Here is a 26,911-nt window from a genome sequence, read left to right as displayed (position 1 = left end):
CTTCCACAAATGAGTACAATGAGGTATCACAGTGTTAGCAGAATCAAATAAAACTAGTAAAAACATCCAACACTAGCTGGCATCCTATAGGAAGGACATAAATGTCACCTCATTTCTTAAGTTGCCAACACTGCCATTTTTCTATCCACCTAGGCCTGCTTTTGCATTCAATACCAACCCTTCCTCAAAACATCTCCACCGTCCACCTCTTCCTGTCCATTCTAGAACTCTAAAGCCATTCTAGAATGGACTATAACTTTTACAATTTCAAACAGAGAGTACAGCAACAGCCTCTACAAGTGTCAGTGACTTTAAACTTTGTTTCAAGTCACCAAACCAAAATAACAAATTTTCCTAGAATACTGCTTTAATCATGTGCCTCCCCTACTCAGGAAAATTTATGGATCACCAAGGCAAAGAGACAGAATCCAAGCTCCTAACCCTAGACAAACTCAAACTCTGCAAACTTAATGCTTCACTATCCACAGCACAGGATGCTTTTCTTCAGAAAGGATACTCACACCTCATGGTCTCTGGATAATCCCCTGGGTAATCAAAAAGCTTATGATTTTTTTTCCTACTTTTAAGTGGAGAAAAAAAAATTTCAAAGGAAAACATACATGAAAACAGTTTTTATTCCAAACAAGGAAAGATAGAAAGGGAAGCTCTCCATATTTTCTGCATTCAATACACACCTATAGATACACACTACAATATCAAGCAAAAGAGCTTGGAACAGAGACAAATATCATACATTATTGTGCATGTCAAAGCTCTTCCATCTAGTGTTCCCCAAAGGCTATCTGCCAGGATAGCCTTAGTGCCTCTCTGTGTCTTTAGCTTGCAAAAATACCAAGGCCTAGACCCCATTCCTGTGATTCTACTGAACTGACGCTAGGGTGGTGATGATCAGTACTACTTCCAAGTTCTCCAGGTAATTCTTATGAGCAGGCAAGACTCATGAAATGCTGTCCTAAATGAATGCTCTGATCTTAACTTCATTTTGTTAAAAGAGTCTGGGGTCGAAGTCTCAGATTCTGCATTTCTAACAAGCTTCAAGGTGCTGCGAGTCCTGCCATCAACAGATCACACTTTGAATACTGTAGGAAAGACTGGTAACACTCCTAACATCCTGCTCATACCTAACTTTGCTTATTCTACTCCTTCTTTCTAAACTTCGCACTGCATCCTTTACAATCAAGCTTAAATAACTTGCCCAGGTCAAACAGCCCAGAGATAGCAAGACAAAATTAAACAAGACTTCTGACTTCAAACCCATTCACCTAAAGCAGTAAAATAACACTGAATGAAGGAGAAACACCACTAAGGACAGATTTCAAGTTATACACTCCCTATAGAACAAAACAGTTCTTACAAGAAAACTACTTTATAAAGTGGTCCCCAAATAGCTCTTCTTAAATGTGACTGTTTTCAACCCATTTTGGCAGAGAGAAAACATTTCATGCCTTTGCATCTTCTGGGATGTTAACGCATAGAGACAAAGTGGTCCATTTACAAAAGGAGGTAAGAACAACAGGACTGATAGAGAAATGAAGAAAATTATACTAGGGTTTATAAAAAAATTTTGTGGAGGACTGAATATAGAAGTATAGCTGAAGGGACAATTAAGAGGTTATTCAGTCCAGTCTCCCAACTACAGATGATGCAAAATAATTATGATTTTGGGAAATTTTATTACTTTATAAAGCAGCTGCTAATCAGCTCTACTGACTAGTAAGTTCTTCCTTACATTGAGCCAAAATCTGTCTCTCTGTAATTTGTGGCCACATGGCTTACACCCAGGAACTTTTGAGTAATGGCAAAGAGTTGACAGTCTCTTATTGGGTAATATTTATATCTATGGGAGGTAGCAACTGACCAGGAAAATACAGTCTTTGTAAAGATATGAACTCAAAATATTTTGAGTAAAGAATGATAGGCCAGACAACAACCCTTTTCTCCATTCATGTTTTAATTATACACTATCTCAACTGCTACTTACAACCACCTTAAGATATATAGCACATAGCATTATCATTTCTCATCATCATCTGCTTTTTACATGAAAAAAAACAAGGACCAAGAACATTCAGAGATTTGCCAAAGGCAGTTAATAGAGATGGAATGAATGCAACCTCGAAATTCTGACTCTACAGCCTGAGCATTATGAAGAAGCTTTATAGGACAATACTTAAAAGCACAAGCTAATTAGTTAGAAATACCTGGAGTATCTGAATCTCAAATCCATCATTTGATACCTGTATAATCTTTTTCTAGAATTGCTTACACTTTGTTCTTTTTGTTATCATAAAATACCTCAAAAAAAGAACTGCATTTTAACATCAACCACAGTAGTTCTCAACACCGAATATCAAAATCACCTATGAAGCTTTCCAAAATAAAATACACCAGAGGTAAGGTATGTGAGCACAACTAAGAACCACTGACCTTACAATTTTATAAAAGATAGTATATGTTTCAGGACATATAGAGCAATACAAAAAACTTTTACACAACTTTGGATATAAAATATTTTTGTGTTAATTGTATTTTAATTCATTTAAATTAATAGAAACAGACTAGTGATAAAGTAGGAAGGTGTAACTGGTAACATTCTCCTTTTCAATTTATTTTGCAATCTGCTGTATTACTTTATATTTTTGGGTATCAATTCTTTTTTTTTTTTTTTTTTTAATGTTTATCTTGAGAGAGAGAGCATGTAGTTGCAGGAGAGAGGCGGAGAGAGGCAGAGAGAGGAGGATAGAGAATCCCTAACAAGTTACACGCTCAGCCTGGAGGCTGACACAGGCTCAATCTAAAGACCATGAGATTGGTAGAGAGCAATTCTGAATGTTTATGGCATATTAGTAGCGTGACCTACAACCTACCATACAAACCAGGATATCTGTAAGTAAAAGTAGGCACCTTTAATAACTAAACTGGACAACAGGCATAAACTTCAGATTGTCCTATTCAAGCCTGATGATGTATAGTCATCCCACCTATGATAGTGAATTCCCAATATTTTATATCTTAGTTCAATGGGTATAATGTTAAGCTAGACATCAGGTGACCTAATTACTAAACATTTTACTGAAAAGTGACAGAAAACTTAAATACTCCCCATCACTTCAGTTTCTCCAGTTCTAGATTCGCCATCTCATAAGAAAATTTTACTTTAGATAATATCTTATAGAGCACTGAAAACACTGTGGAGGATGCTATATGAAGTTTTATTTCTGAAGCTTATATATAAGTTTGGTATACTATACAGTGGTAAAAAGGATGTCAAATACTTGGCCTATATTGCTATTTACAGTTGCACAGCTGTGACAGACATCACTAATCTATCATGATATTCTTTGCTGATAAACATGAAAACTACAAACATATCTTATATAAAACCCAATTCAGGAAGAGAAGAACATGGAAAACAACAAAAAATATGCTAACAAATTTAACGTCAAAGAAACTCAGTAGAAGAAATCTGGAAAAACTCAAGGAAAGAATGCATTCAATGCTGAAGTACATCCAATTTTCCTAGAAACACACACACATAATAAAATGCATACAAGGGAAACTTTGGCTCATTATTTCATTATGTAAGAAGAAAACTTCACAGTTAATAAAAAGACATGAAAATCCCAAATGGCCAACAGCAAAATTGAAAGAATCATACTCACTTGCTTTCTTCATCCAAAAGATGGAGCAGTCCTGTTGGTTTCTTGCTAATAAGATTGATGCAACAGGTATTATCAATATAATCTATATTGTGCCAGCTGATACCTTCAGTTCTATACTCCTCCTAGGAAATAAATTCATAATTTATTCATCTCGCAGAAAATAATTGGTATATAATAAAGACTGGAAAGCTTTTGCCAGGCTTAAAAGAACTTTCTAAACTTTTCTTTTTTAAATTGCTAATCTACACAATAGAAGAATGTTTAATTTCGGTGGTATAAAACCTTCATACAGTCTATGTCTGTTTTCATTAAAACATACATGTAACCAAATTTTTTTGTTAGAATGCTATTTGTAATACCACTCAGGTGAAAATTTAGGGCTGAATTTGTTTTAGCCACCTTATCTGTGGACTGCACTAAGGAAAAATGCAAAATGAAGAAGCCTAATTTCTCCCACATTACCCTAAATCATCAAAAAGAACTGAGTATTTGTTGGATTATCAACAATGAATTTAATGAAGCAATGTCTGGGAAAAGAAAAAAACCATCACCTACAGTATTCACTGATATCATATGGAATTCATACACACTGTACTTTGGTAAAATAAAACCCTTGGTGGAGTTGGGGGGGGGGGGGAACTCCTACAATACGTTAAAAAAAAAAGTTTCAAATTTCAAGACTTAAAAAAGTCAAAGCGCAGGCCTTGAGCAACTAAAACGATGTCATTAAGCCCCTACTGTTTTTAACTTTTTCTCTATATTGGGAAATATTTGCTTTTAAACTGTTTTTCAAAATGAGGCCCCCGAATAAGTTTCTACACAGCAGTATTTAGGCACCAAGGAAAAACACTGATAACATTCACACACTTCTCTGCAAATATGGTGGTTTTGCAAATTGGTGATTTTGTGATTTTTATCATTCTTTGGGTATTATTATTATTATTATTATAATTAACCTGTAAAGAAGAATGGTAGTGTATAAGTGATAGTTATGCTAATTGGGAAAGGCATATGCTTATGCTCACTTCAGCAGCACATATACTAAAATTCGAATGATACAGAGAAGATTAGCATGGCACATGTGCAAGGATGACATGCAAATCTGAAAAGAAAATTTATTATTTCCTTTTAATTAATAATTTCACAAGGAAGTAATTGCTAAATGAAGGTCACCCCCAAGGAGTTGTATGATTCTGTTTCTTCTCTTTTGTAGCATGGTTAACAAGCACGCTACCTAACAGGAACATATGGATTCTTACACACATTAATAGCAGTCCAAAATCCTTCCCATCTCCTCTTCCCAATTACAATTCAGACGCCCTTGCCAAATTTAACCATTTTCCTAACTTTTCATACCACTTAAGATTCATATGTTTACAAATATAAATAGAACCATACAGGGGTGCCTAGATGGCTCAGTCAGTTAAGCATCCGACTTCGGCTCAGGTCATGACCTCATGGTTTGTGGGTTTAAGCCCTGCGTCAGGCTCTGTGCTGACAGCTCAGAGCCTGGAGCCTACTTTGGATTCTGTGTCTCCCTCTGTCTCTGCCACTCCCCTGCTTGTGCTCTCTCTCTCACTCTCTCAAAAATAAACATTAAAAAAAATTATTTAATTTCCTGGTTAACCCATTCATTTTTAGTAGGATGCTATCTAACCTCCATATATTGAGGGCTTTCCAAATCTTTTCTTGGGGTTGACTTCAAGTTTCATAGTGTTGTGATCTGAAAATATGCATGGTATAATCTCGATCTTTTTGTACCTGCGGAGGGCTGATTTGTGACCGAGTATGTGATCTTTTCTGGAGAATGTTCCATGTGCACTTGATAAGAATTTGTATTTTGCTGCTTTAGGATGAAATGTTCTCAGTATATCTGTTAAGTCCATCTGGTCCAGTGTGTCATCAAAGCCATTGTTTCCTTGTTTATTTTTGCTTAGATGATGTGTCCATTGTTGTAAGTGGGGTTTTAAAGTCTCCTACTTTAATGGTATTATCAGTAAGTTTGTTTCTTTTTGTTACTAATTGATGTAAATACCTGGATGATCCCTAGTTGGGGACATAAATATTTACAACTGTTAGATCTTCCTGATGGAGGCACCCCATAATTATGATATAATGCCCTTCTCCATCTGTTACGGTCTTTGTTTTAAAATCTAGTTTGATATAAATATGGCTACTCCAGCTTTCTTTTAACATCCATTAACATGTAGCATGATATATGGCTCTCCATCCCTTCACTTTGAATCTGTAGGTGTCTTTAGGTCTAAAGTGAGTCTCTTGTAAGTAGGATATAGATGGACCTTGATTTTTTACCCATTCTGATACCTTGTCTTTTGATTGGCTGTAAAGTATTTACATACAATTTATTCACCCACTGCACTACTGATAGACATTACAGTTATTTCTAGTTTTTAACCATTGTTAACATTTACGCACAAAACTTTTGGTATATGTATATGCATTTTGAGAGTGAAAACACAGGCTTATAAACTACACATGTATAACCTCAGCAGATACTGCCAAACAGCTTGCTAAAGCAGATGTACTAATTTATGTAACCACCACCTGTAAATGGGACTTTCCCCCATGCACAGTATCTCTAATACTTGTATTATCAGTCTGCTTCATTATAGTCATTCTGATGAATGCATAGGGGTATCTGACTGTGGTTTTAATTTTAATTCCCTGATAATAAGTGAAAAATCTTTTCTTATGTTTACAGTCAGTCCATTTGGATGTCCTCACATGCCTACATTCATAATAAAAAACTCTGAGGAAAACTCCCTTAGGAGATGCCTTAGGGGAAAGCATTCAGCCTATTTCCATTAAGTATAATATTAACTACAGGTTTCTGTAAATGCCCTCTACAATTAATTTGCTAAGGACTTTTTTTTAACATGAATGGTTATGTAATTTTATAAACTGATTTTTATACTTTTAGTGAGATCACCATAAGTTTTTTTTTCTTGTTTTGTTTATAGATGAATCAAATCAATTGATGGTTAGATGTAACACACACCAGGAAAAAACTCCACTTGGTTCTATATTATCCTTTTGTGTATCCTGCTGGATTTCATTTCATAATATTTTTTTAAAATTTTTGAATCTATGTTTATGAGTGAAATTCACTTTAATTTCCACTTCTAATAATATCGTTGACAGATCTGGATCTGGACAGATCTTGGGCCCCTCAAACGGATTGTGAATTGTCTCTTTTTCTACTCCACAGAAGAATTTATGTCAAACTGATACTAATTTTTTCAGTATTGGCAGAATTTACCACTGCAGCCAATGTGGCTTACAATGTTCTTTATGAAAAGGCTTTCAATTACATATTGAATTTTTTTCATAGTTATAAGAATCAGATTTTGCATTTCTTCTGTGTCAGTTTTGAAATTTTTTTTTTCATATCATTTGATAAGTCTACTTATGGACATAAAGTTGTTTAGTGTACCCTATTATCTTTTTAATGTGTGTAGGATCCATGGTGATGTCCTCTTTATAAACTGGAATTCTGATTATTTATATCCCTCTCTTTTTCTGTCACTCCCTTGGATGAATTTCTGAGGGTTTTTTTTTTTAAACATTTTTAATGTTTTTATTTATTTTTGAGAGAGACAGAGTGCAAGCGGGGGAGGAGCAGAGAGAGGGAGACACGGAATCTGAAGCAGGCTTCAGGCTCTGAACTGTCAGCACAGAGCCCGATGCAGGGCTCAAACCCATGAACCGTGAGATCATCACCTGAGCTGAAGTAGGACGCTTAACTGACTGAGCCACCCAGGCACCCCTCTGAGGGGTCTTAATTCATCATTTCAATATATTACTTTTGACTTTGTTGATCTTCCTCCATGGCATATTTGTTTTCACTCTTATTTAATTTCCTCTTTTATCTTTATTATTTCTTTATACTTTCCTTTGGTTTATACTTCCTTTATATCTTTTTCCAATTTGTTGGGAGGGATACTTTTATAATCGCTCTTCAATCTTAAAATCTTCTAACAGCTATAAAATTTTCCCTAAATACACCTTTGGTTACATCCCACAAGTTTTAGTATGCAACATGCTCACTCAGTTCAATATATTTTCTATTTTCTTCAACTTCTAGTCTATGCAGAAGGATGTTTCTTAATTTTTACCCATAAAAGGATTTTCCAGTTATCTTTTGGTTGTTGGTTTCGGGCATAATTTCTGTATGGAACTAAAATGTGTGTGATTTCAATCCCAAAACTTGACCTTTGTTATTATGGTCCAGTACAATGACAAATTTTATACATTTTGTAAATTTGCAGTTAGTTAACTATCCATGTCAAATAAGTATTTGCTTTAAAAATCTTCCATATCCAAAAGTAAAACAAAAATAAAAACAAAAAACCTTATATACCCTTATTTGATACAGGCCCAAGTAAACTGGCATTCAAACCTAAAGGCAAGAAGGGCTGAGCACCCACAAAAGCATCTGCCACATCCTCTGGGTGCTTTAAATAGTCTATACCCTGACTGGTTTTTCTTTTGTGTGCTTATTCTGTTAGCTATTCAGGAAGGTCTGTTACATGTTTCTTTTTTACTTTTAATTTTTGTTTTATATACTTTGAATTTATGTTATCAGTAACCTATAAATTTGGAATTGTATACTTCCTGATGAACTCCTCCTTTTGCATTATCAAATATTCTTTTTGATCTCCGGCAATGCTTAAAGCATGATATTAATATACTTACCTACTAGCTTTTTTGTTCAGGTTTATTAAAGCTTTTTCCATCCTTTTATTTTTAACTTTTTAATATGTTTATATTTAAAGAATCTCTCTTATAGGCAGCAATTTACCTTTGTTTTCTATCTAGTATGACACTATTTCACTTCTACTTGGAGTAATAAATCCATGTATATTTAACACAATCACTGATAACTGTGGGATTAAATCAGCCATTTTACCATATGCTATCTGTCCTGCTTCAGTATTGCTTTTATTCTTCTTTCTTGCTTTCTTTTGGATTACTGGAGTTTTTACTTGTTCCCTATATTAACTTGACAATTTTATATTCATTTACTATTTGGTGGTTATCCTAAAATCATAATACATATCTTTACTTAACAATGTTTAACAGAGGGAGAAAAAAAAAAATCTTCTATCGCTTGGCATTTAATGCCTGGCCCTCAACCCCTGACTGCCTCTCAGATGTTTTCATTGTCTTTGGTTTACTATATGACTGTCTTTATACTTGCCATACTTTGAATTCTTAGAGTTTTTCAAATGTGCACTTACTGGATTTTTTTTGTTTTTTGTTTTGAGTTTTGGAAAAATTCTCAACCATTATCTTTTCAAATATAGCACCTACCATATTCTCTTTTTCCTCATGTACATCTTTCCAGAATTCCTCTTACACTTATGTTAAACCTTTTCACTGTACCCCATATGTCCCTTTTATTACTTGTATTTTATTTTTTCATCAGACTAGGTATCTTCTTCTGGCCTACCTTCCAAATCACTAACCTTTTCTTAAGCTATATCTAACTGTTAAAAACTATCATTATGTTCTTAATTTCACTCTCCCTTTTAGTTCTAGATTTTCCTAAACTTGGGATCTCTTTGTAGTTCTTCAATAAAAATATTGCTTTTAAAAAAAAATTTCTTGAAACCATTATTACTTTAAAGATCATGTCAGATAACATCATTTCCTGGATCTCCTGTGGAATAATCTATTCATTCTCTTGTTTTTTATTCATGTTGGTTTCTCTCCTTGTATGTTTTTAAAAAACGAATTCTCAGTTAAAAAAAACTGAATTCTTGTTCCTGTATATGAAAAATCATACAGATAATTTTAGCACTAGGATGATCTCTTCCTCCACTGGAGAGTGAATTTGCTCTTTGCACGTGGCTGAGAACATCAGGAATTCTAAACTCTTTCAACCAAACTGGAACTAAGAATATCTTAAACTGGGCTTCAGTCCCTATGATGCATGATCTATTTCTGGTTTATCTTTACTTCTAAGACATAATCCTTAAGGTCTCAAGCATAAAGCCTGTAGGAATTACCAGGAGTATCTTCCTTGTTCTTAAATCTGAAGAAACTCTGTTCAGCTTCTCAGATTCTTAAGGCTGGGCAGCCCTCTACCAGAATAGAAAAATATCTTTAGAGGCAAAGCTGTCCAAAAATGCTGGTCTCATCTCTCTGGGTTTCCCTCTTGCAGATATAATAAGCCCTGTAGAACTTCACTTATTTAAATGTAACTCAATGCCTTTAAATATATTTTGTTCATTTTTTTTTAGGTGTTCTACAAAGGCAAATTTCCTAGTTTGATATCCCCAGAAGCGACAGAGATGAGAAAAACTCTCTAGATTATAAATTCCTCAGATAAGATCCCTGTGCTCTAAATTTGCTGTCTTCAGTGGCTAGCACAATGCGTGACACACAACTGTTACTCAATTTAGTGATGAGCCAATGACTGCAAGGATAATTCTGAGCAAGTAACGGAAATAAGAGAACAGTATTATAAATGACAACTGTAAGTATATTTTCAAATCACAGAAACTTTTTCTGGTCTCCTACTCCATATTATCTTTACATATAACTTGATTCAGAACTCAATCACACTCACACTACTTTAACTCAAGGATTACGTCCTTCCCTCCATTTCACTTCCACCAGTCTATCTTACAGAGTTCAAATCCTCTGCTAAATATACTTCAAATACCTCCTAATTTTCCAAAAGAAAAATTCCAATCTTCTCTGCATGACATATAAAGCTCACAACTATATGATCCTTTATTTCATAAACTAATCTTCCTCCCTGTCTCTATCCTTATATCCTATATTTTAGCTTACACTGAACTATTTTCAGTTCCTCTAAAGTGCCATGCTGTTTTATGCCTCACAGTTTTAAAGATATTGTTACCTTTGTTTAAAATATCTTTTCCCCATTGACAATCTGGTAAACTCAATCTTCTATTCAAAACCATACTCCCAAATCACCCCTGGGAAATGTTTGTAGACTTTCATGAAGTTCTAATCAACTTCATCCTTTATATCACTACTTTAACCTTCTATCTGATTTTCACACTTCCCATCCTACAGGGCAGTTATTATACCTGTCTCCCATTCTATGTGTCCATACACAATTTTTAGACAAAATTTACTTCAGTACAGATGTTTACTCCCTAAGCATATTTGATAGCTTTTTACTTCTATCCTCATTTTCAACAAATTTTATCTACTTAACTGATGTTGTATTCAATTGAATTTAACAAACAGTCACTGTGTACCCATCTCATTCTAGGTACCAATGATACACAAATGAACAAAACACTCAATATTTAAACTGCCTTAAATCTCTTATGGCCCAGCAAATCCATTTTAAGTGGAAAAACCTCAGGAGGGAGAGAAAGGAAGAATAAAATAGATGAGATGGCAAAGAGGTGTAAGGTCTCCAAACTTTCTATAAATTATAGCAAAAGTATACCCATTACACTAAATCACAAAAGGGAATATTAAAAATTGAAAGGAAAAAGCTGTATCTTTGAATCTAAATCTTCTGATCCATAATTCCACCACATTGCCCAAAACTATGATATTCAGAGTAGCAAATACATAAAGATCACCCCCAGCCAAGTAGTCCCAAAAACATTTTCCATGAACTGTGAGGCATGTTTTTATACATGTTTCTAGTCAAAGTATTTCTTGTGGCTCCTCCATGTCTAACCTACACTTCTAGAAAAGGTAAGAATAATTTCAATAATTGTAAGAGAATACCTTTTTTCTTCAAAAGCAATTTACTTACTCTTCTGTTCAATGATCCAGAGAGCAACTGATGCTTTGCTTTGTAAAATACAGCACATAGTCAACAAAACACATTTCTCTACCCCTCCAATACATATATCCATTTAAAAACTAATTTAGCATGATCTAGTTAAAAGAACACTAGACTGAGTCTAGTAGATCAATCCCAGCTCAGCTTTTTAAAAGCAAGAATTATAGAGCCAGAGTGTTAAGGTTTGAATACTAGGCTTAGGTATCACCTACACAACTAGAATAAAAATAGTATCTGCCTGATAAATAGTAAGTACTACATAAACGTTAGCTAACATTGTAACAAATAATACTGTACTATCTTTTAACAGCTCCATCAGAGAGTCTAGCTAAAAGGTTGAATATGCTAAACATTTTAAGCACCATCAAGATGGCCAGGACTAGTGCTGCTTGTGCAACTGTCCTAACCCTTTAAGAAGGTAAATGTGCTTAAAGCTAGGACCCAGTGTAAAAAGCCTCAATGACAGAAAGATTCTTTTTTTCTGTTTTGTAGACGTGTTGTCATCCTCTTGTCCATTTCATTTCTTCAGCATTTCAAAGTGAACCCTGCTTCTGCTTGTATCTTCCTATACAAACTGAAATTGTTGGCCACAACTCAACTCGTTACTAACTTGAAATCTGGCTTGGAGAAAGAGCCCACGTTTTCTCTGACCCTGTATTTATTCTAAGTATTCTCAGGGAAACTGATGGATCGCACTTTAACTCTAAATCAATTTGAGTGTTTCACAAGAAATATCTAGTTACCTATTTTGGTCTCTGTAAACTATCCCATTTCTCTGTATCCATACTCTAAATTGATTCAAGATTCTATTAATAAGCTCCTCCACCCCACAGATAAAGAAATAAGAGACCAAAGCAATCAAACAAGCATATTTAGCATTACACAAATTGGCCAAGCACATGGCAACAATTAAAAATCAAGAGAAACCCAAACCAAACCAAACCCAAGCATCTTTATATTGAAAGGTATACTTAAGCAAGCACATATTATTGAATCTACTTGAGGTTTATAAAAAAAAATAGGAAACCCTGTATCACATGGCTCAAAAACTATGCTCTGAGTATTAATTTGCTGACACTTATGTGAAGACTGTAATATCTGCATGAAAGTACAAGACTTAAAATGCCTGTAACTATGACTCAAAAATGTTATGTGTATACACGTGAGTGAAGGTTAAGTGGTTAAGACAAGCATACATGCATTTAGGTACTCACTTGCTCCAATTTAAAGATATGCTGATTGAAGTAGTGTTGTAAACGTTCATTAGCAAAATTAATACAGAACTGTTCAAAGCTATTATTTTCATAATCTTCAAACCCAAAAATATCAAGAACACCAATGGACAAAGTCTATAAAACAGGAAAAAAAATATGCTCAAATTTATTTCATGAATAATATCCACAAAATAAGTAACAAAATGTTCAAAGTTCTTCTAGAGCAGTGGAGAGGAAATTCTGGGGGGCCAATGTTCAACCAAAATAGTCCAAAAATAAAGGGCATCTTAGTTCTCTTTATCTTCATTTTTTTTTTTATCCCAATTATAAAAATACATACAAAATTTTAACACATGTAATACATTGATTACTTTACAGAAATGGTTGAAGCAGGGTTAGTGACCTGTTACCTCAATCTCAGAAATTCATAAACTCCAAGAGACAAGGAAATAGAAAGAACCACCAATGGGGAAATAAAAAATAACCTAAAGCTAGGTTGCTCGTGATTATTCATGTTTATGCAAAGAACACCATGCAAGTTCTATTTTGACTTCTAAAGCCTAACAGAATTCTGCTTCACAAACCAAACTAAGAAGTATGTTTAATCAGCCTTGTGCAAACTAAAAATGAAACTGGGTATCAGAATATGGTTTTTTCAAATTTTAGTTTTCATCAAAAAAATTATACAAGGTTCATGATGTTAAAAAGTTCTAAAAGGTTGTAACAAAAAATATCAATCCCTTCTTCAATGTCAACTTCTGCTCCCTCAAATCCACACACTCAAATCTTTTAGCTATTTGGTATAAAATAGTACAGTACAGTATACAAGTGCTCATTCATCTATGTCTTGATATTTTATTTCTACAAATTATATTCTAACTTCTTACTATGGATAATAGGGATTCAGCTCTAATGCCCCCAAACCAACATTTTTCTCACCACCTCACCTCATTCTTAAAATAGAGTTGCAAGACAATTTTGGTTAAATAAAAACAACTTTTCTCCACCGCTGCTAAGACAGACACTGGGCAAACTAATGTCATGAGTGATAAATAGTGAGAGATTTATTTAAGTCTCCATTAAGAATATTTCCTTTGGGGTAACTGAGTGGCTCAGTCAGCTGAGCGTCCGACTCTTGATTTTGGCTCAGGTCATGATCCCAGGGTCATGGGATCGAGCCCTTTACCAGGCTCAGTGCTGAGCATGGAGCCTGCTTAAGATTCTCTGTCTTCCCCTCTGCCCCTCTCCCTTACTCATGCTCTCTCTCTCTCTCTTAAAAAAAAGTATTTTCTTTGATTCTAATTCTAAGCCCTTATGAAAAACAGTGAAAGTAATGAACTTTAAAAATATGTCAATTTGGTAAATTAGATTACTATTACAATTAATTTTATGGCTGTGGGCTTACTCAAATCATAAAAAGTTAATATAAAAGCAATTACACATTTAAGACAGGAGAATTAAGTAATAAAGATGATATTTTCAATTACCCTGAATATGCAGACTATTCCATAAAGTTGCTGAGAAATAAAAATGGATTTAAAATAATTTGAATATCTAAAATCTGCCATATTAAAAAATAAATTCCAAGGGCACCTGGCTGGCTCAGTTGGTGGAGCAGGTGATTCTTAATCTCAGGGTTGAGGTTGAGCCCACATTGGGTGTAGAGATTACTTAAAAATGAAATCTTAAAAAATACATAAATAAATAAATTTCAACCAGATAAATAACCTGAATATAAAAAATTAAATTCTAAAAGTATGAGAATAAATATTTTTATAATCTTGGGGTGAAAGATGCATTCTTATGTAAGAAAAATAAATACAACTCTGGAAAATAAGGGAAAAGAATGACAGAATTAACTGCACAAAAACTTAAAACATATGGGCCAGGGGCACGTAAGTGGTTCAGTCAGTTGTGCATCCGACTCTTGATTTTGGTTCATGTCATGATCTCAGGGTTGTGAGACTGAGTCCAGCGTTGAACTCCTACCCTGGGTGTGGAGCCTGCTTAAGATTCTCTCCCTCCCCTTCTCTCCTTCTCCCTCTCCCTACCTCCTGGCCACTCGCTCTCTAAAAAGAAAAAAAAAAAAAAAAATACAGGCCCAGATATATAACATAAACATAACATAAAAGTTAAGAGAAAATATTTGTAATATATATCAAACTATAAGTCTCTGCAATATCCACAATGACTCCAAAAAAGGAGTAACAAAAAGGCTAAATATATAATGAAATAATGAAAAAACATGAGAAGATGCTCAATTTTAATCTATCATTGAAAAAACAGACAATAAAATGGGATACTCCTCCTAATCAGATGCATAGATGAAATGACTGATAATATCCAATATGAGTAAAGGTGTAGGGAAACAGGCAGTTTCATACACTACCAGTGGAGTGTAGTCTTTTTTGAAAAGCAATTTAGCAGTAGCTACCAAAAATTGAAAATGTATATTCTTTAATCCAGCAATTTACTTTAAGGATTTTATCCTAGAGAAATGTGCACAAAGAATATTTGTTACACCATCATTTCTAACAATAAAAAAAAGCAACATTTTTATGGGGAAATTTATGGTATACAGGTATACATACTATATAATATTACAAAGTTATTAAAAATAATAAGGTCCAGATATATTTCAAGACATACCAGGTAAAAAAAATACAAGTTAGATACAATACAGATAGCATAATTCTATTTTTATGTTGAAAAGCAACTCTGTATAGTCTATATCCGTAGAAATGTACATAAGAAAAAGGTCTGGAAAGACAACAGAACAGTAGTTTCCTTGAACAGGGTTTATATGTCTATAAAAACAGACATAAAGAGGAAAGAGCAGGGAATACATATAAACACAGATTCTTACTTATTACTCTACATAATTCTGTGTTTTTAAATTTCATCTTTTAATTATTTTATTAAAATAGGTTTCCAAGAAAAATATATAATAATGTAGTGTATGTCTACCTTCGTATTTTGCTCCAAATCTTTACTATTCAGAAGTGCATGATTAATCCGAAAAACTATCCAGTCAAATAGGGCACTATATAAAGACTTAGCCATGGAGTTCCTCACTGTCACAGCCTGAAAAAAAAGAAAAAGGGTTGGAGAACAAATGAAAATGGCAATAATCTAAGATACTATAACAAAGTGTGTTTTTCTCTCGATCAATCAAGAAATATCCAAGAATTCTTATCCTGAATAAGAAATTTAATTTTCTGTCAACATAAATAGCCTATAATTGAAGTTTTCCATATACATACACTCATTTACCTAGTCCAACTCAGGTAAAGTAGACTAAAAGGTACAAGAAACAAAATATAGGTCAGTTCTAAACAGTTTTACTGAAAATTGGGGTATACATTTTATCTAGTAAAGAAGGTATTATAGGAAGTTTACAAACAAATGAACTTTGCCAGCTGAAGTGGGGAAGACTATTCCAAGCAGAGGAATAAATCTGTTGGAAAACAGGCATCAGTTATAGTTATCTGTGGAATCCTAGTCGGAGTCAGACTCTTAAAACATAATCAAAACAATGATATTCCTAGTCGTCTTCAACTTGTCATCCATTTTAACCTTTAGGGTTTCTCCATCACCAGAGTAATGGTTTCATTATGGAGTAATACAATTTATATTTCCCCTCACTTCAAACTTTCCCGTTTATGGAAACCCTCTGTACTATCTGCTCAATTTTTCTGTAAGTCCAAAATTGCTGTAAAAAAATAACATCTATTAGTTAAAAAAAAAATTCAACATTTAGAAAGCACTACAGGCTAAAAAGGAAGGACACATATCATAGAGAATTGAGTCCTAGTAGTTAGAAGAATATAAGTCCTAATAACATATATTTGCTATCTAGGGACTTATTTTGAAGCTGAATCAGGTACATATTTATATATCTGTCCTAACCTTTAGAGGAAATAGAGAATAATGATTAAAAGCTAGGCTATCATCCAATCCCAGTTTCTCTACTTATTCTAGCTGTGTAACCTTGACCAAGATACTTGAAACTCTTAAGCTACAGCTTATGCATTTGTAAAATGTAGATAATACTACAATCTACCACATGAAATGATGAATTAATTTCTCAGTTTTGGTGAATAAAAAAACAAGTTTCAAGTTTCTAGACCAAAAAATAACTACCTAAACCATTACCTGCAAAGAAAAGATGGCTATCAAATTCTCTACCTTTAACACCAGAAACTTGAAAATACTTGGAAAACATTTATAAGTTCTGAAAGAAAAAGGACTGTGACCCTAGAATTCTATACTTAGGCAAGTTATCTTTAAAATTCAAAAAAATCAAATAGAATATACAGAGAGAATAACCATTCAATTTTTCCCAGGGTGCAAAATGAAGACAATCTGATCTAGCTTAGCAAAAGTAAAAAGTTTTATTTTTTTTTAATGTTTATTTATTTTTGAGAGAGAGCACAAGTGAAGGAAGGGCGGGGGGGGGGGGGGGGGAGGATGGTGCACAGAAGATCCAAAGTGGGCTCTGTTGCTGACAGCAGAGAGCCCAATGTGGGACTGAAACTTACAAACTGCGAGATAACCGACTGAGTCACCCAGGCACCCCAAAAGATTTAAAACTACATACACAAGCATAAGTCACAAAAACACAGAATAAGAAAACATATTAGCATAAAATATACAAATGGGTTGAATTTTTTAGTGAGAAGACAGACCTTCATATTAAATTAAAAACTACAACTCACTTATGGTTTACATTAAACAGCCACTATTTTTATAAAGTAACAGTCAGACAGAATCCAGATATACCAAATTATACCAACATAATACTTATTTACCCCATAACTCCCAATATTATACTTTTAGCCCTTTTTCTCTGAAATGTGGTCCTTTCACAGCTTAATCTCAATAAACCCATATGCCAATTAACATTTTCCAACCCAAACAAGATCTCATTGAGTGTTTCCTATCTCAGTGAATGGTACCAATACTCTTACAGTTGTGTGAACGAGAAAATTAGGATTTATCCTTAACATCTCCTTCTTTCTCCTTGCTTCCCATTAAGCAAATCACTACCAGATGCTGTTGATTTTACCATCTAAATTTCTTTCTTTTTAAATATCCATTTCTCCCTATCAATATATCACCATTTTAGACAAAGCAATAAACCTCTTTCTCCTCAACTCATCTTTCCACATTCACTCTTGTCCTCTGTGTTAGAATTCTAAAATGGTCCTCAAGATTCCCATCCCCTTGTGTACACGTTCTGAATAACCCTCTCCTGTTAGGCATGGGCAGGACTGTAAATATGATGAATTTCACTCCAGTAACTATCTTGTTACACGACAAAAGGATTTAAAAGACATAATTATGGCCCAAAATCAGCTGATTTTTTTTATTAATCAAAGAAAGTATCCAGCGAAATCTCCTAAAAGAGACTGAGCCTTTCCATCTGAGATTCCCTTGCTGGCCTCTGAAGTAGCAAACTGCTATACTGTATACAGGACCACAAGTAGACTCTGATGAGCATGGCTCCTGACAGTCAACAAGAAATTAGGGCTCTCAATCCTATAACTGCAAGGAACTGAATCCTGTCAACAACCTGTGAACTAGGATGCTGAGTCACAGATGAGATCACAGCCTTTTCAGACATCCTGACTTCAGCCTGGTGAAACCATGAGCAGAGGACAAAACAAACCTGTGCCCAGACTGCCAATCCATGGAAACTGTCAGAAAATAAATCTGTGTTGCATTAAGTTGCTAAGATTGGTACAAAATTATAGAAAACCAATACACTCTCCTCTAATTCTTAAAAACTGTTGTGAGACTGATCCTTTAAAAAAATAATCAAAGACACCTTTTTTGCTGATAACATTTTAAGAACTTTCCATTGCTCTTAAAATACAAAAATTCTTTTTTTTTTTTTTTTAATGTTTATTTATTTTTGAGAGAGAGAGAAAGCAGAGTGTAAGCAGGGGCGGGGAGGGGCAGAGAGAGAGGGAGACACAGAACTCGAAGCAGGCTCCAGGCTCTGAGCTGTCAGCACAGAGCCCCACGTGGGGCTCAAACTCACAAACCGTGAGATCATGACTTGAGCCGAAGTCGGATGCTCAACTGACTGAGCCACCCAGCTGCCCCTTAAAATACACAAATTCTTAAGAACTGCTCCTTAATTTTACCTTTAATGCCTAATACATTTCTGGACACAAATACAGTTTTCAAATATTTACTAAATAAATAAATACACTAAACAAATGCAAACAAAAATAAGTCAGGAGCTATAAAAATTACCTGAGAAAGTTCAATTTTAAGTTAAAAATGTAAATAAACATAAGGAAATATTTTATATTGAAAAAAGTTGTAAAACAAAATATAAAAGTACTAAACCTTTATGCAAAAAAAAGGGCAAAACCCTGTAAAAGGTCTGGCTTTTGGGGCACCTGGGTGGCTCAGTCGGTTAAGCATCCAACTTCACCTCAGGTCCGCATCTCACAGTCCGCAAATTCAAGCCCCGTGTCAGGCTCTGTGTTGACAGCTCGGAGCCTGGGGTCTGTTTCAGATTCTGTGTCTCCCTCTCTCTCTGCCCTTCCCCTGCTTTCTCTCTCTCTCTCTCAAAAGTAAATAAACATTAAAAAAAATTAAAAAAAAGAAAAAGAAAAGAGCTCTAAAAGTTGGGAGACTATGACATAAGATACATGACATAATGAAGAAATACAGACTTGAAGGTACATTTAGAAGGACCCGAAAAGATGGTATAAATAGATCAATGTCAGCCTAAAAAGCATTCTCTAGATAGAAATAGTTCTATCACTATTTCCCCACCTCTGTGTCTTCTAATCTCACATTCCTGTCCTATTTTTATAATAACTGTCATAGTTTCATTTCTCATCATTTTCATTAAATTGTACTATAAAATAGTAGGCTTTTCAATAATTTTCCCACTCATACACACCTGAATAGTATATTATTATAATTATAATGGCAAAGACAGCAATACTCAGTATACAGATGATACTTAAAGCCATGGGACTAGGTGAGAGAACCTAGATAAGGAATATAGAGAATAAAAGACAAGGACTGTGTAGGGAGCACTACATCTTTTAGAAGTCAGGTGGAAAAGAAACAGCAAACAAAAAGAATTACAAATGAGTGGCCAACAATGAAAAAGTGAACCAGAAAAGTATGATGTACTAGAAGATAAGAAACTACTTGAAGAAGAAATAATCAACTGGATCAAATACTGCTCATTTGTAACTCTATCTAGTTCACCCTATATTAATAATATAAAACTTAAGAATGGTGAACAAATTAAGATCTCTGGAGAAAAATATAAGCCTACTGCTTAAAATCACATTCAAGTAAGTTTTCAAGTTAAGGGAAAATTCACAACCAAATTTCAAGGGCTCAGAAGATACTTCAATCAATACTCTTTTTTGTTATTTTCATTCTGTTAAAACAAAGTACAAACTCAAACTTCTAAAACTGTTCAGAGTACTCTGATCTCAAGAAAATCTATTCAAGGGCACCTGGATGGCTCAGTTGGTTGAGCTTCTAACTCTTGATTTTGGCTCAGATCATAATCCCAGGATCATAAGGACAGCTCTGCACTGAACATGGAGCCCTAAATGGGCTTAAATCTTAAATAGATTCCCAGTCTGTCTGTCTGTCTGTCTGTCTCTCTCTCTCTCTCTTTCCCTCTCCCCCACTCACACTCTCTCTCAAATTAAAAAAAAAAAGAAAAGAAAAAATAGAAAAAAAAGGAGAAGAAAATCTTTTCATACCTCTGCCAGCTTGTATGGCAAAATAAGTTTTTCTCCCACTGTCACAGTCTTCCTTGTAACTAATGCTTCAAATAGCATCTCTTCTTTAACCTATACAACAGAAAAGTAAATTCAATGTATAAGATTTATGACAATGTATTTATTGAAAAGCCAAATAAAGAAAAAAAAATGCTTAATGAGATTAGCAAATATACAATCGAAAAAACAAAGACAATACATTGGGCAATTTAAATATTGGCCATGGTAAAAGTTAAATTTTCCACTCACCCCACTTCCCAGTGCCCACCTCCAAAAAGAGAAGGGGCGTAAGACAGATGTGTCTTTTTAAAGTTTTCTTTCTGACCATAATGGAAAAACATGTTTCTTTGTGCAGAATATGGAAAATACAGAATAGTGCAAAAGAACATTTTAAGATGGTCAACAATAATGCCACAACTTGCAAGCAAGGACTAAAAAGTGAGAACACCTCTTGAATTCGAAAAGCATTACAGTGAGTACTTATTTATGTTTCAGAGGTTTGATATTTATTTGCACATTTAAACTTTAAAAGAAAGTTAATGCTTCCTTTGTTCTCATTCTTTCTAGAAGCAAATATGATCATGAATTTGACATGTCATCATTTAAGTTCAGTATCATTCAGTTCAGTTGACGTTATATATATTAGATGTATTCGTAAATACATTATACTGCCAAGTTTATTTAACTCTTAAATCTATGGCATCATACTGCCCATAAGTTTTTGAATCTATGTTAATAATTTACATCAAGCTTATTCATTTTAACTGCTGCACAGATTCCCAGTATATAAATTACTACAGTGTTTAACCCATTATCCTACGTGTAGGAGTTTACAATATCCAACATTTTGCACTATTAGGAAGTAAACTGAAGTGAATACTCTTGCATATGAGTTCAAGAGTTTCTCTGAAGTACAAGCCTAAAAGGGGAGTTACTAGGTTGTACATACACATTTTCATCTTTAAAGGATATTGCCAAACTATTGCATGTGGTTTTCACCAATTTGTTCTCTCATCAGCAATGAGCATTCCTATTTCTTCAAACCTTGACTATACTTGGTATTATCAGACTGCTGATTTTTGCCACACTGAGATCATAAAATGGCAAAACAAGGGCGTTTTATAAAAGCATCCATACATAAAAAAGATAAAACACTCACAAAATTTTATGTAGACAGTATGATATAAAGTATATCAAGCAAAAAAGATTTGATTATAAAGAGAAACTGAGTTACAAAACAATAGAGTGAAGCATTACCCTACCACCAGCAAGTCATGATAGATCAATCGTTTTTTTTTTTTTTTAATGCGATGATACCATAAAGGAAATATACCTTCTTTTGGAGCATCCACTGCTCAATCTTCAAATTCAAAACAAATTGGAAAAAATTTGAGGACCATTATCTTTACAAAATGCAGAAAAACTACAAATAAATAACCAAAGTTTAAATAAAAGACCTCAAGCTTTTAGCTATATTTACAGTATTTTGAAAAACAAAAATTAAACAATGCCAGATTACGCAAATATGACAAAACTAATAAAACTAAGAAAAAAAAGTATGTGATAAAAACCACTGTTGTTTGGTAAGGTTAAGCAGTTATTACTAAAAGTGAGTATTATTAAATAAATGATCTAGGCAGTAGACTCAAGAAATTTTTTTAAAAGAACAAACAAACATAAGCTGGCAACAATGTGGAGCAAAAGTCATTTCCATACACTTGTATAAACTGGTACAACCACTATAGAAATAATCTGTCAGTATCAGTAAACTATATATGTGAGTATACCATAACCCAAAAATTATACTCCTTGGACTATACTCTAGAATAATTCCCACACATGTTAACAAGGAGACATGTACAAAAATGTCTATCATAATACAATCTATAAATGAAAAATTACAAATCTCAATCTCCACTAAAAAAGATGTTTTACTAATGAAATTTTATAAAGCAACTAAAAAGAATCATTTAGAATATTTAAATCAGTATTGAAAACTCTCAAAAACAGGATATAGAATGAGAAAGTCAAGTTTTAGAATGATACATTAAAACATTTATATATATATAAAGGACAAAAATATGTAGAACAAAACTATTCTTTTTTTAATTTTTATTATGTTTATTTATTTTTGAGAGAGCGTTAGTGGGGGAGGGGCAGAGAGAGAGAGGGAGACACAGATTCCGAAGTAGCACCGGGCTCTGAGCTAACAGCAGACAGCCTGACGCAGGGTTCAAACCCACGAACCGTGAGATTATGACCTGAGCCCAAGTCAGACGCTTAACTGACTGCGCCACCCAGGTGCCCTAAAAACTATATATTCTTTATGTAAACATCCATCTATTCTGAAAATATAAAAACAAAACTGAGAATTATAAACACCAAATTCATAATAGTGTTTACTTATGGTGTGGCAGAGTACAAAGTGAGCTACAATTATATGCAGTATTTTATTACATGGGTACGGTTGTGAGTACACAGGTATTTATTATATTGTGTATAGAAAACCACTCATAATTTAACAGAGAAAAATGAAGAAGATATATTAAAACAGAAATTAATACATAATAAGTAAAATGGCAGAAGTAATAAATCTAAAGGCCAATTATTTCAAAATAAGAAATGAAAGACAACTTTTACCAAATCAAAAAAACATTAAGAAATACAGAGGGGCGCCTGGGTGGCTCAGTCAGTTAAGCATTTCACTATTGGTTTCAGCTCAGGTCATGATCTTGCAGTTTCATGAGTTCAAGCCCCACATCAGGCTCTGCACTGGCAGCATGGAGCCTGTTTGGAATTATTTTTCTCCCTCTTTCTCTGCCCCTCCCCCACTCATGCTATCTCTGTCTCTCAGTGTTAATAAACTTAAAAAAAAATTATAAAAAGAAATACAAACAGAAACCTAACACAATAGAGAAAATGTTTTTAAACATTAACAGAATACTTACAAAGAATGCAAAATAAAATTTTAAACATTTAATCAACATATGATTTCCTAGAAAAACACATCCTAAAAAATTAACGAAAAACAAACAGGAAGGACACAAATATTGTTGATCACAAATACAGGGTTGATATCTCTCAAATTTTTAAGGAACATATTATTCTTGGCTAATTATTCTTCTTTTAAGTGCAGAAAACATTTTGAAAGGATAAAAAACTACACAATTCACTTTAAGGAGCTGGCTTAATACTGGCACTAAAACCTAGTAATAATAATGATCGTACACAGATCTACACACATATGCACAATCACACAAAACACACAAATCTTGCTTATGTTTGATAAACATCCTGAAGAAAATGACTGAATTCACGGTATTTTAATCAGCCATCTCTGTAATTTCCCAAATATCCTTAATTGTACATATGACTTTTAATTTAAAAAATTAGTTTTATTAACACAAAATAACTACGGATAGCTCAATATCTAGTCTACAATGTTTCTCATATTCACATAATTGAGAAACTGATATGTGTGTTAAAAACCCATTCTTTATATTGTTTTAACAGATGTTAAAACATATTCAAAACACATAAACCTGCTAAAAACTGAACAGTTTTTGATAATGATGATTGTTCTAATGTGCTCCAAAATATGCAACAAAAATATGCTCTACAATTAATCTACTGGAGCTTGTTCACCTTTCAATAATTTCACAAGTATATATCCCAAATAGAATTTAGTAAACAGACTGAAAATATTCATTGCTGCCTGAGGTAACTACAAAAAAATAATTAAAAAAATAAAATTAAATCATTATTTCAGAAACATTTCCTCCAAAGAAATAAATATAGGGGTGCCTGGGTGGCGCAGACAGTTAAGCGTACAACTCTTGATTTCAGCACAAGTCATGATCTCATGGTTCATGGGATCAAGCCCCGCCTCAGGTTCCAGCTTGAGTATGGAACCTGCTTAAAAGTCTCTCTCCCTCTTTCTCTGTACCCTCTCCATCTCTCTCTCTCTCTCAAAATAAATAAACATTAATAGTTAAAAAAAATAAATAAATCTAAAGTTATCATTGAACTGAACCACTGTGAGGAGAAGAATTAAATTAAAATCTTAACTAAAGAGTTTATATTTTAATTAAACCAGTTACTGTTCCTATCTTTGAATTCTATCTCAACAAAAGCCTTAAGGTTGCAATTATTATTACCAATTTTAACCAATTACAGGAAATCATCTTAAAAATAATTTCTAAGAACTAAATACAGGCATGATACTATGGTAGGTCCTGTCAGTACTTCTATAGCTCCTCAAACTTTGAAGATAACTTCTTCCTACTTACTACCAAACCTCCATTCTTAGAACCTGTTCAAACTATATGTAACAAGAGGATGGTTAAGAAGCTTGGGTTCAAATGGGAGATTTCCTATCAAATCACATTTGGAGTTAGTCTAACTTTGACACTGGTAAGCCTCATTCTCAGAATGGGATTTCTCCTTTTCACCAATACCTGGGCTCCTTTTTGAATTACCTGAATTGCTCTTGCCAGTCTCTAACCAAAGAAGGAATACCGCACTAGGACAATAAGCCTTGGTACTTGCTGAATGCCTGAACTTACAAGTAAACCCACTAGCTGCAATGCACTATATTAGCACCATACTAAGTGTTTTTATTGACTACATGTTGACTAAAATATCACCTAAAATGCCTGACTGAAATTGTTTATTCATTCACCTATTGTCAACCTCATGACCTTCAAAATTACCACCTTCAGATACCACACTCCACATCCTAGTAAAACTTCTTTCAATGAATGAGTCTAGTTTCAACTCCGTGTATCCTCTTCTGCCCCTTCTGCCAGACTAACTAATTTCACTTAAGTTAATAAGCAACACCCAGGCACGTGCAAAATAAGCACTCTAAGGTTAGATAAATAAGAAAGAGGCATCCATTGCCCTCAAAAAGCACTGCCGCCTTATAATGAACACAAACCACTAAATAACTTTCTGCTACAAAACCAATATTAAATTAGGCTAAGCAGACACAAATGTTCTATCCTGATGGAGTCAGCTTACAGCATTTAATAAGGTTAATCTCTATGAAGAGGCAAATGAACCAAAATTTGAAAGATAAGTAATATTTTAACATAAAAAAGCAGGCTATTTATACCTGCAAAAAAATGTAAACAACCAAGATGTCCTTCAATAGGTGAATGAATAAACAAATTATGGTACATGCATACAATGGCATATTACCCAGCAATAAAGAGAAATGAGCTAGCAAGTCACAAAAAAGATATGAATGAATCTTAAATGCATACTGCTAAGTGAAGCAAATCAGTCTGAAAAGGCTGCATTCTATATAATTTCAATTATGTTACATTCTGAAAAAGGCAAATCTACAGGCATAGTAAAAAGATCAGTGGTTGCTAGGAGTTTGGGGAGAGAGGTTGAACAGGTGAAATACAAGAGGCTTTTAGGAATGAAACTATTCTATACCAATAGTAACATAATGGAAGAACACGACATTATGCATTTGCCATAACCCATAAAGTACAAAGAACAAATTTTTTAGAAAATTATTTCAGACACTGAGGGATCCTAGGAAAGAATGCAGACCATGACAAGAAAATCTAACTGTATGACAAATATATGAAACAACCTAAATGAAGGGAGTGGGAGAAAAAGGTGCTAACCTAAATTAATTCTGGATGAATGGAGTCAGAAAAACTAAAAGCAGAAGGAACACCATACTCTAGTTGATAGTCATTTCCCGTATCAGTGTATGTGTACATACATATATGTACATTCCCATACATGGACAGTTGACACTTAACGTGGATTTGAACTACATGGGTCTACTTAACATGCGGGTGTTTTTCAATAAATAAAATACTGTAAATGTATTTTCTCTTCCTTATGGTTTTAACATTTTCTTTTCCCTTGCTTACTTTACTGTAAGAATACAGTATATGATAGATCTAACATACAAAATATGTATTAACCAACTGTTTAATAAGGCTTCTGGTCAACAACAGGCTATTACATTTTGGGGGAGTTAAAAGTTATACACAGATGGGAATGCAAGCTGGTGCAGCCACTCTGGAAAACAGTATGGAGGTTCCTCAAAAAACTAAAAATAGAACTACCCTACAACCCAGCAATTGCACTACTAGGTATTTATCCAAGGGATACAGGTGTGCTGTTTCAAAGGGACACGTGCACCCCCATGTTTATAGCAGCACTATCGACAACAGCCAAAGTATGGAAAGAGCCCAAATGTCCATCGATGGATGAATGGATAAAGAAGATGTGGTGTGTGTGTGTATGTGTGTGTGTATATATATATATATATATATATATATATATACACATGTATATGTATACATGTGTATATATGTGTGTGTGTGTGTGTGTGTGTATATATATATATATATATATATATATATACATATGCACAATGGAGTATTACTCAGCAATCAAAAATAATGA

At 33.8% G+C, this 26,911-nt stretch overlaps 1 protein-coding gene, 1 long non-coding RNA gene and 1 other non-coding gene across 9 annotated transcripts in view; 2 read left to right on the top strand and 1 right to left on the bottom strand.

The window, feature by feature from the left end:
• The window catches only part of MYO9A (myosin IXA), a 282,301-nt gene that overhangs the window by 172,178 nt on the left and 83,212 nt on the right, over positions 1-26,911 (bottom strand). For all 7 annotated transcript variants that reach the window (XM_042988478.1, XM_007084561.3, XM_042988481.1 and 4 more), the window contains exons 9-12: positions 20,456-20,545; positions 15,669-15,785; positions 12,702-12,836; positions 3,684-3,805 (exon numbers count right to left, since the gene is read on the bottom strand). In XM_042988478.1, the coding sequence (XP_042844412.1) occupies positions 3,684-3,805; positions 12,702-12,836; positions 15,669-15,785; positions 20,456-20,545 (464 nt within the window). The remainder of the gene's footprint in view (positions 1-3,683; positions 3,806-12,701; positions 12,837-15,668; positions 15,786-20,455; positions 20,546-26,911) is intronic.
• Positions 1,852-21,500, top strand: LOC122239431. The gene is made up of 3 exons (XR_006218518.1): positions 1,852-2,414; positions 9,950-10,185; positions 20,829-21,500. It is a non-coding gene; the product is annotated as an uncharacterized LOC122239431 (long non-coding RNA).
• Positions 4,701-4,807, top strand: LOC122239802. Its single transcript, XR_006219188.1, has one exon. It is a non-coding gene; the product is annotated as a U6 spliceosomal RNA (small nuclear RNA).

This window comes from Panthera tigris, chromosome B3, assembly GCF_018350195.1.
Source record: "Panthera tigris isolate Pti1 chromosome B3, P.tigris_Pti1_mat1.1, whole genome shotgun sequence".
Taxonomy (NCBI): Eukaryota; Metazoa; Chordata; class Mammalia; order Carnivora; family Felidae; genus Panthera; species Panthera tigris.
The sequence above is the reverse complement of the archived record's forward strand: the minus strand, read 5'-3'. Positions and strand labels throughout refer to the sequence as shown.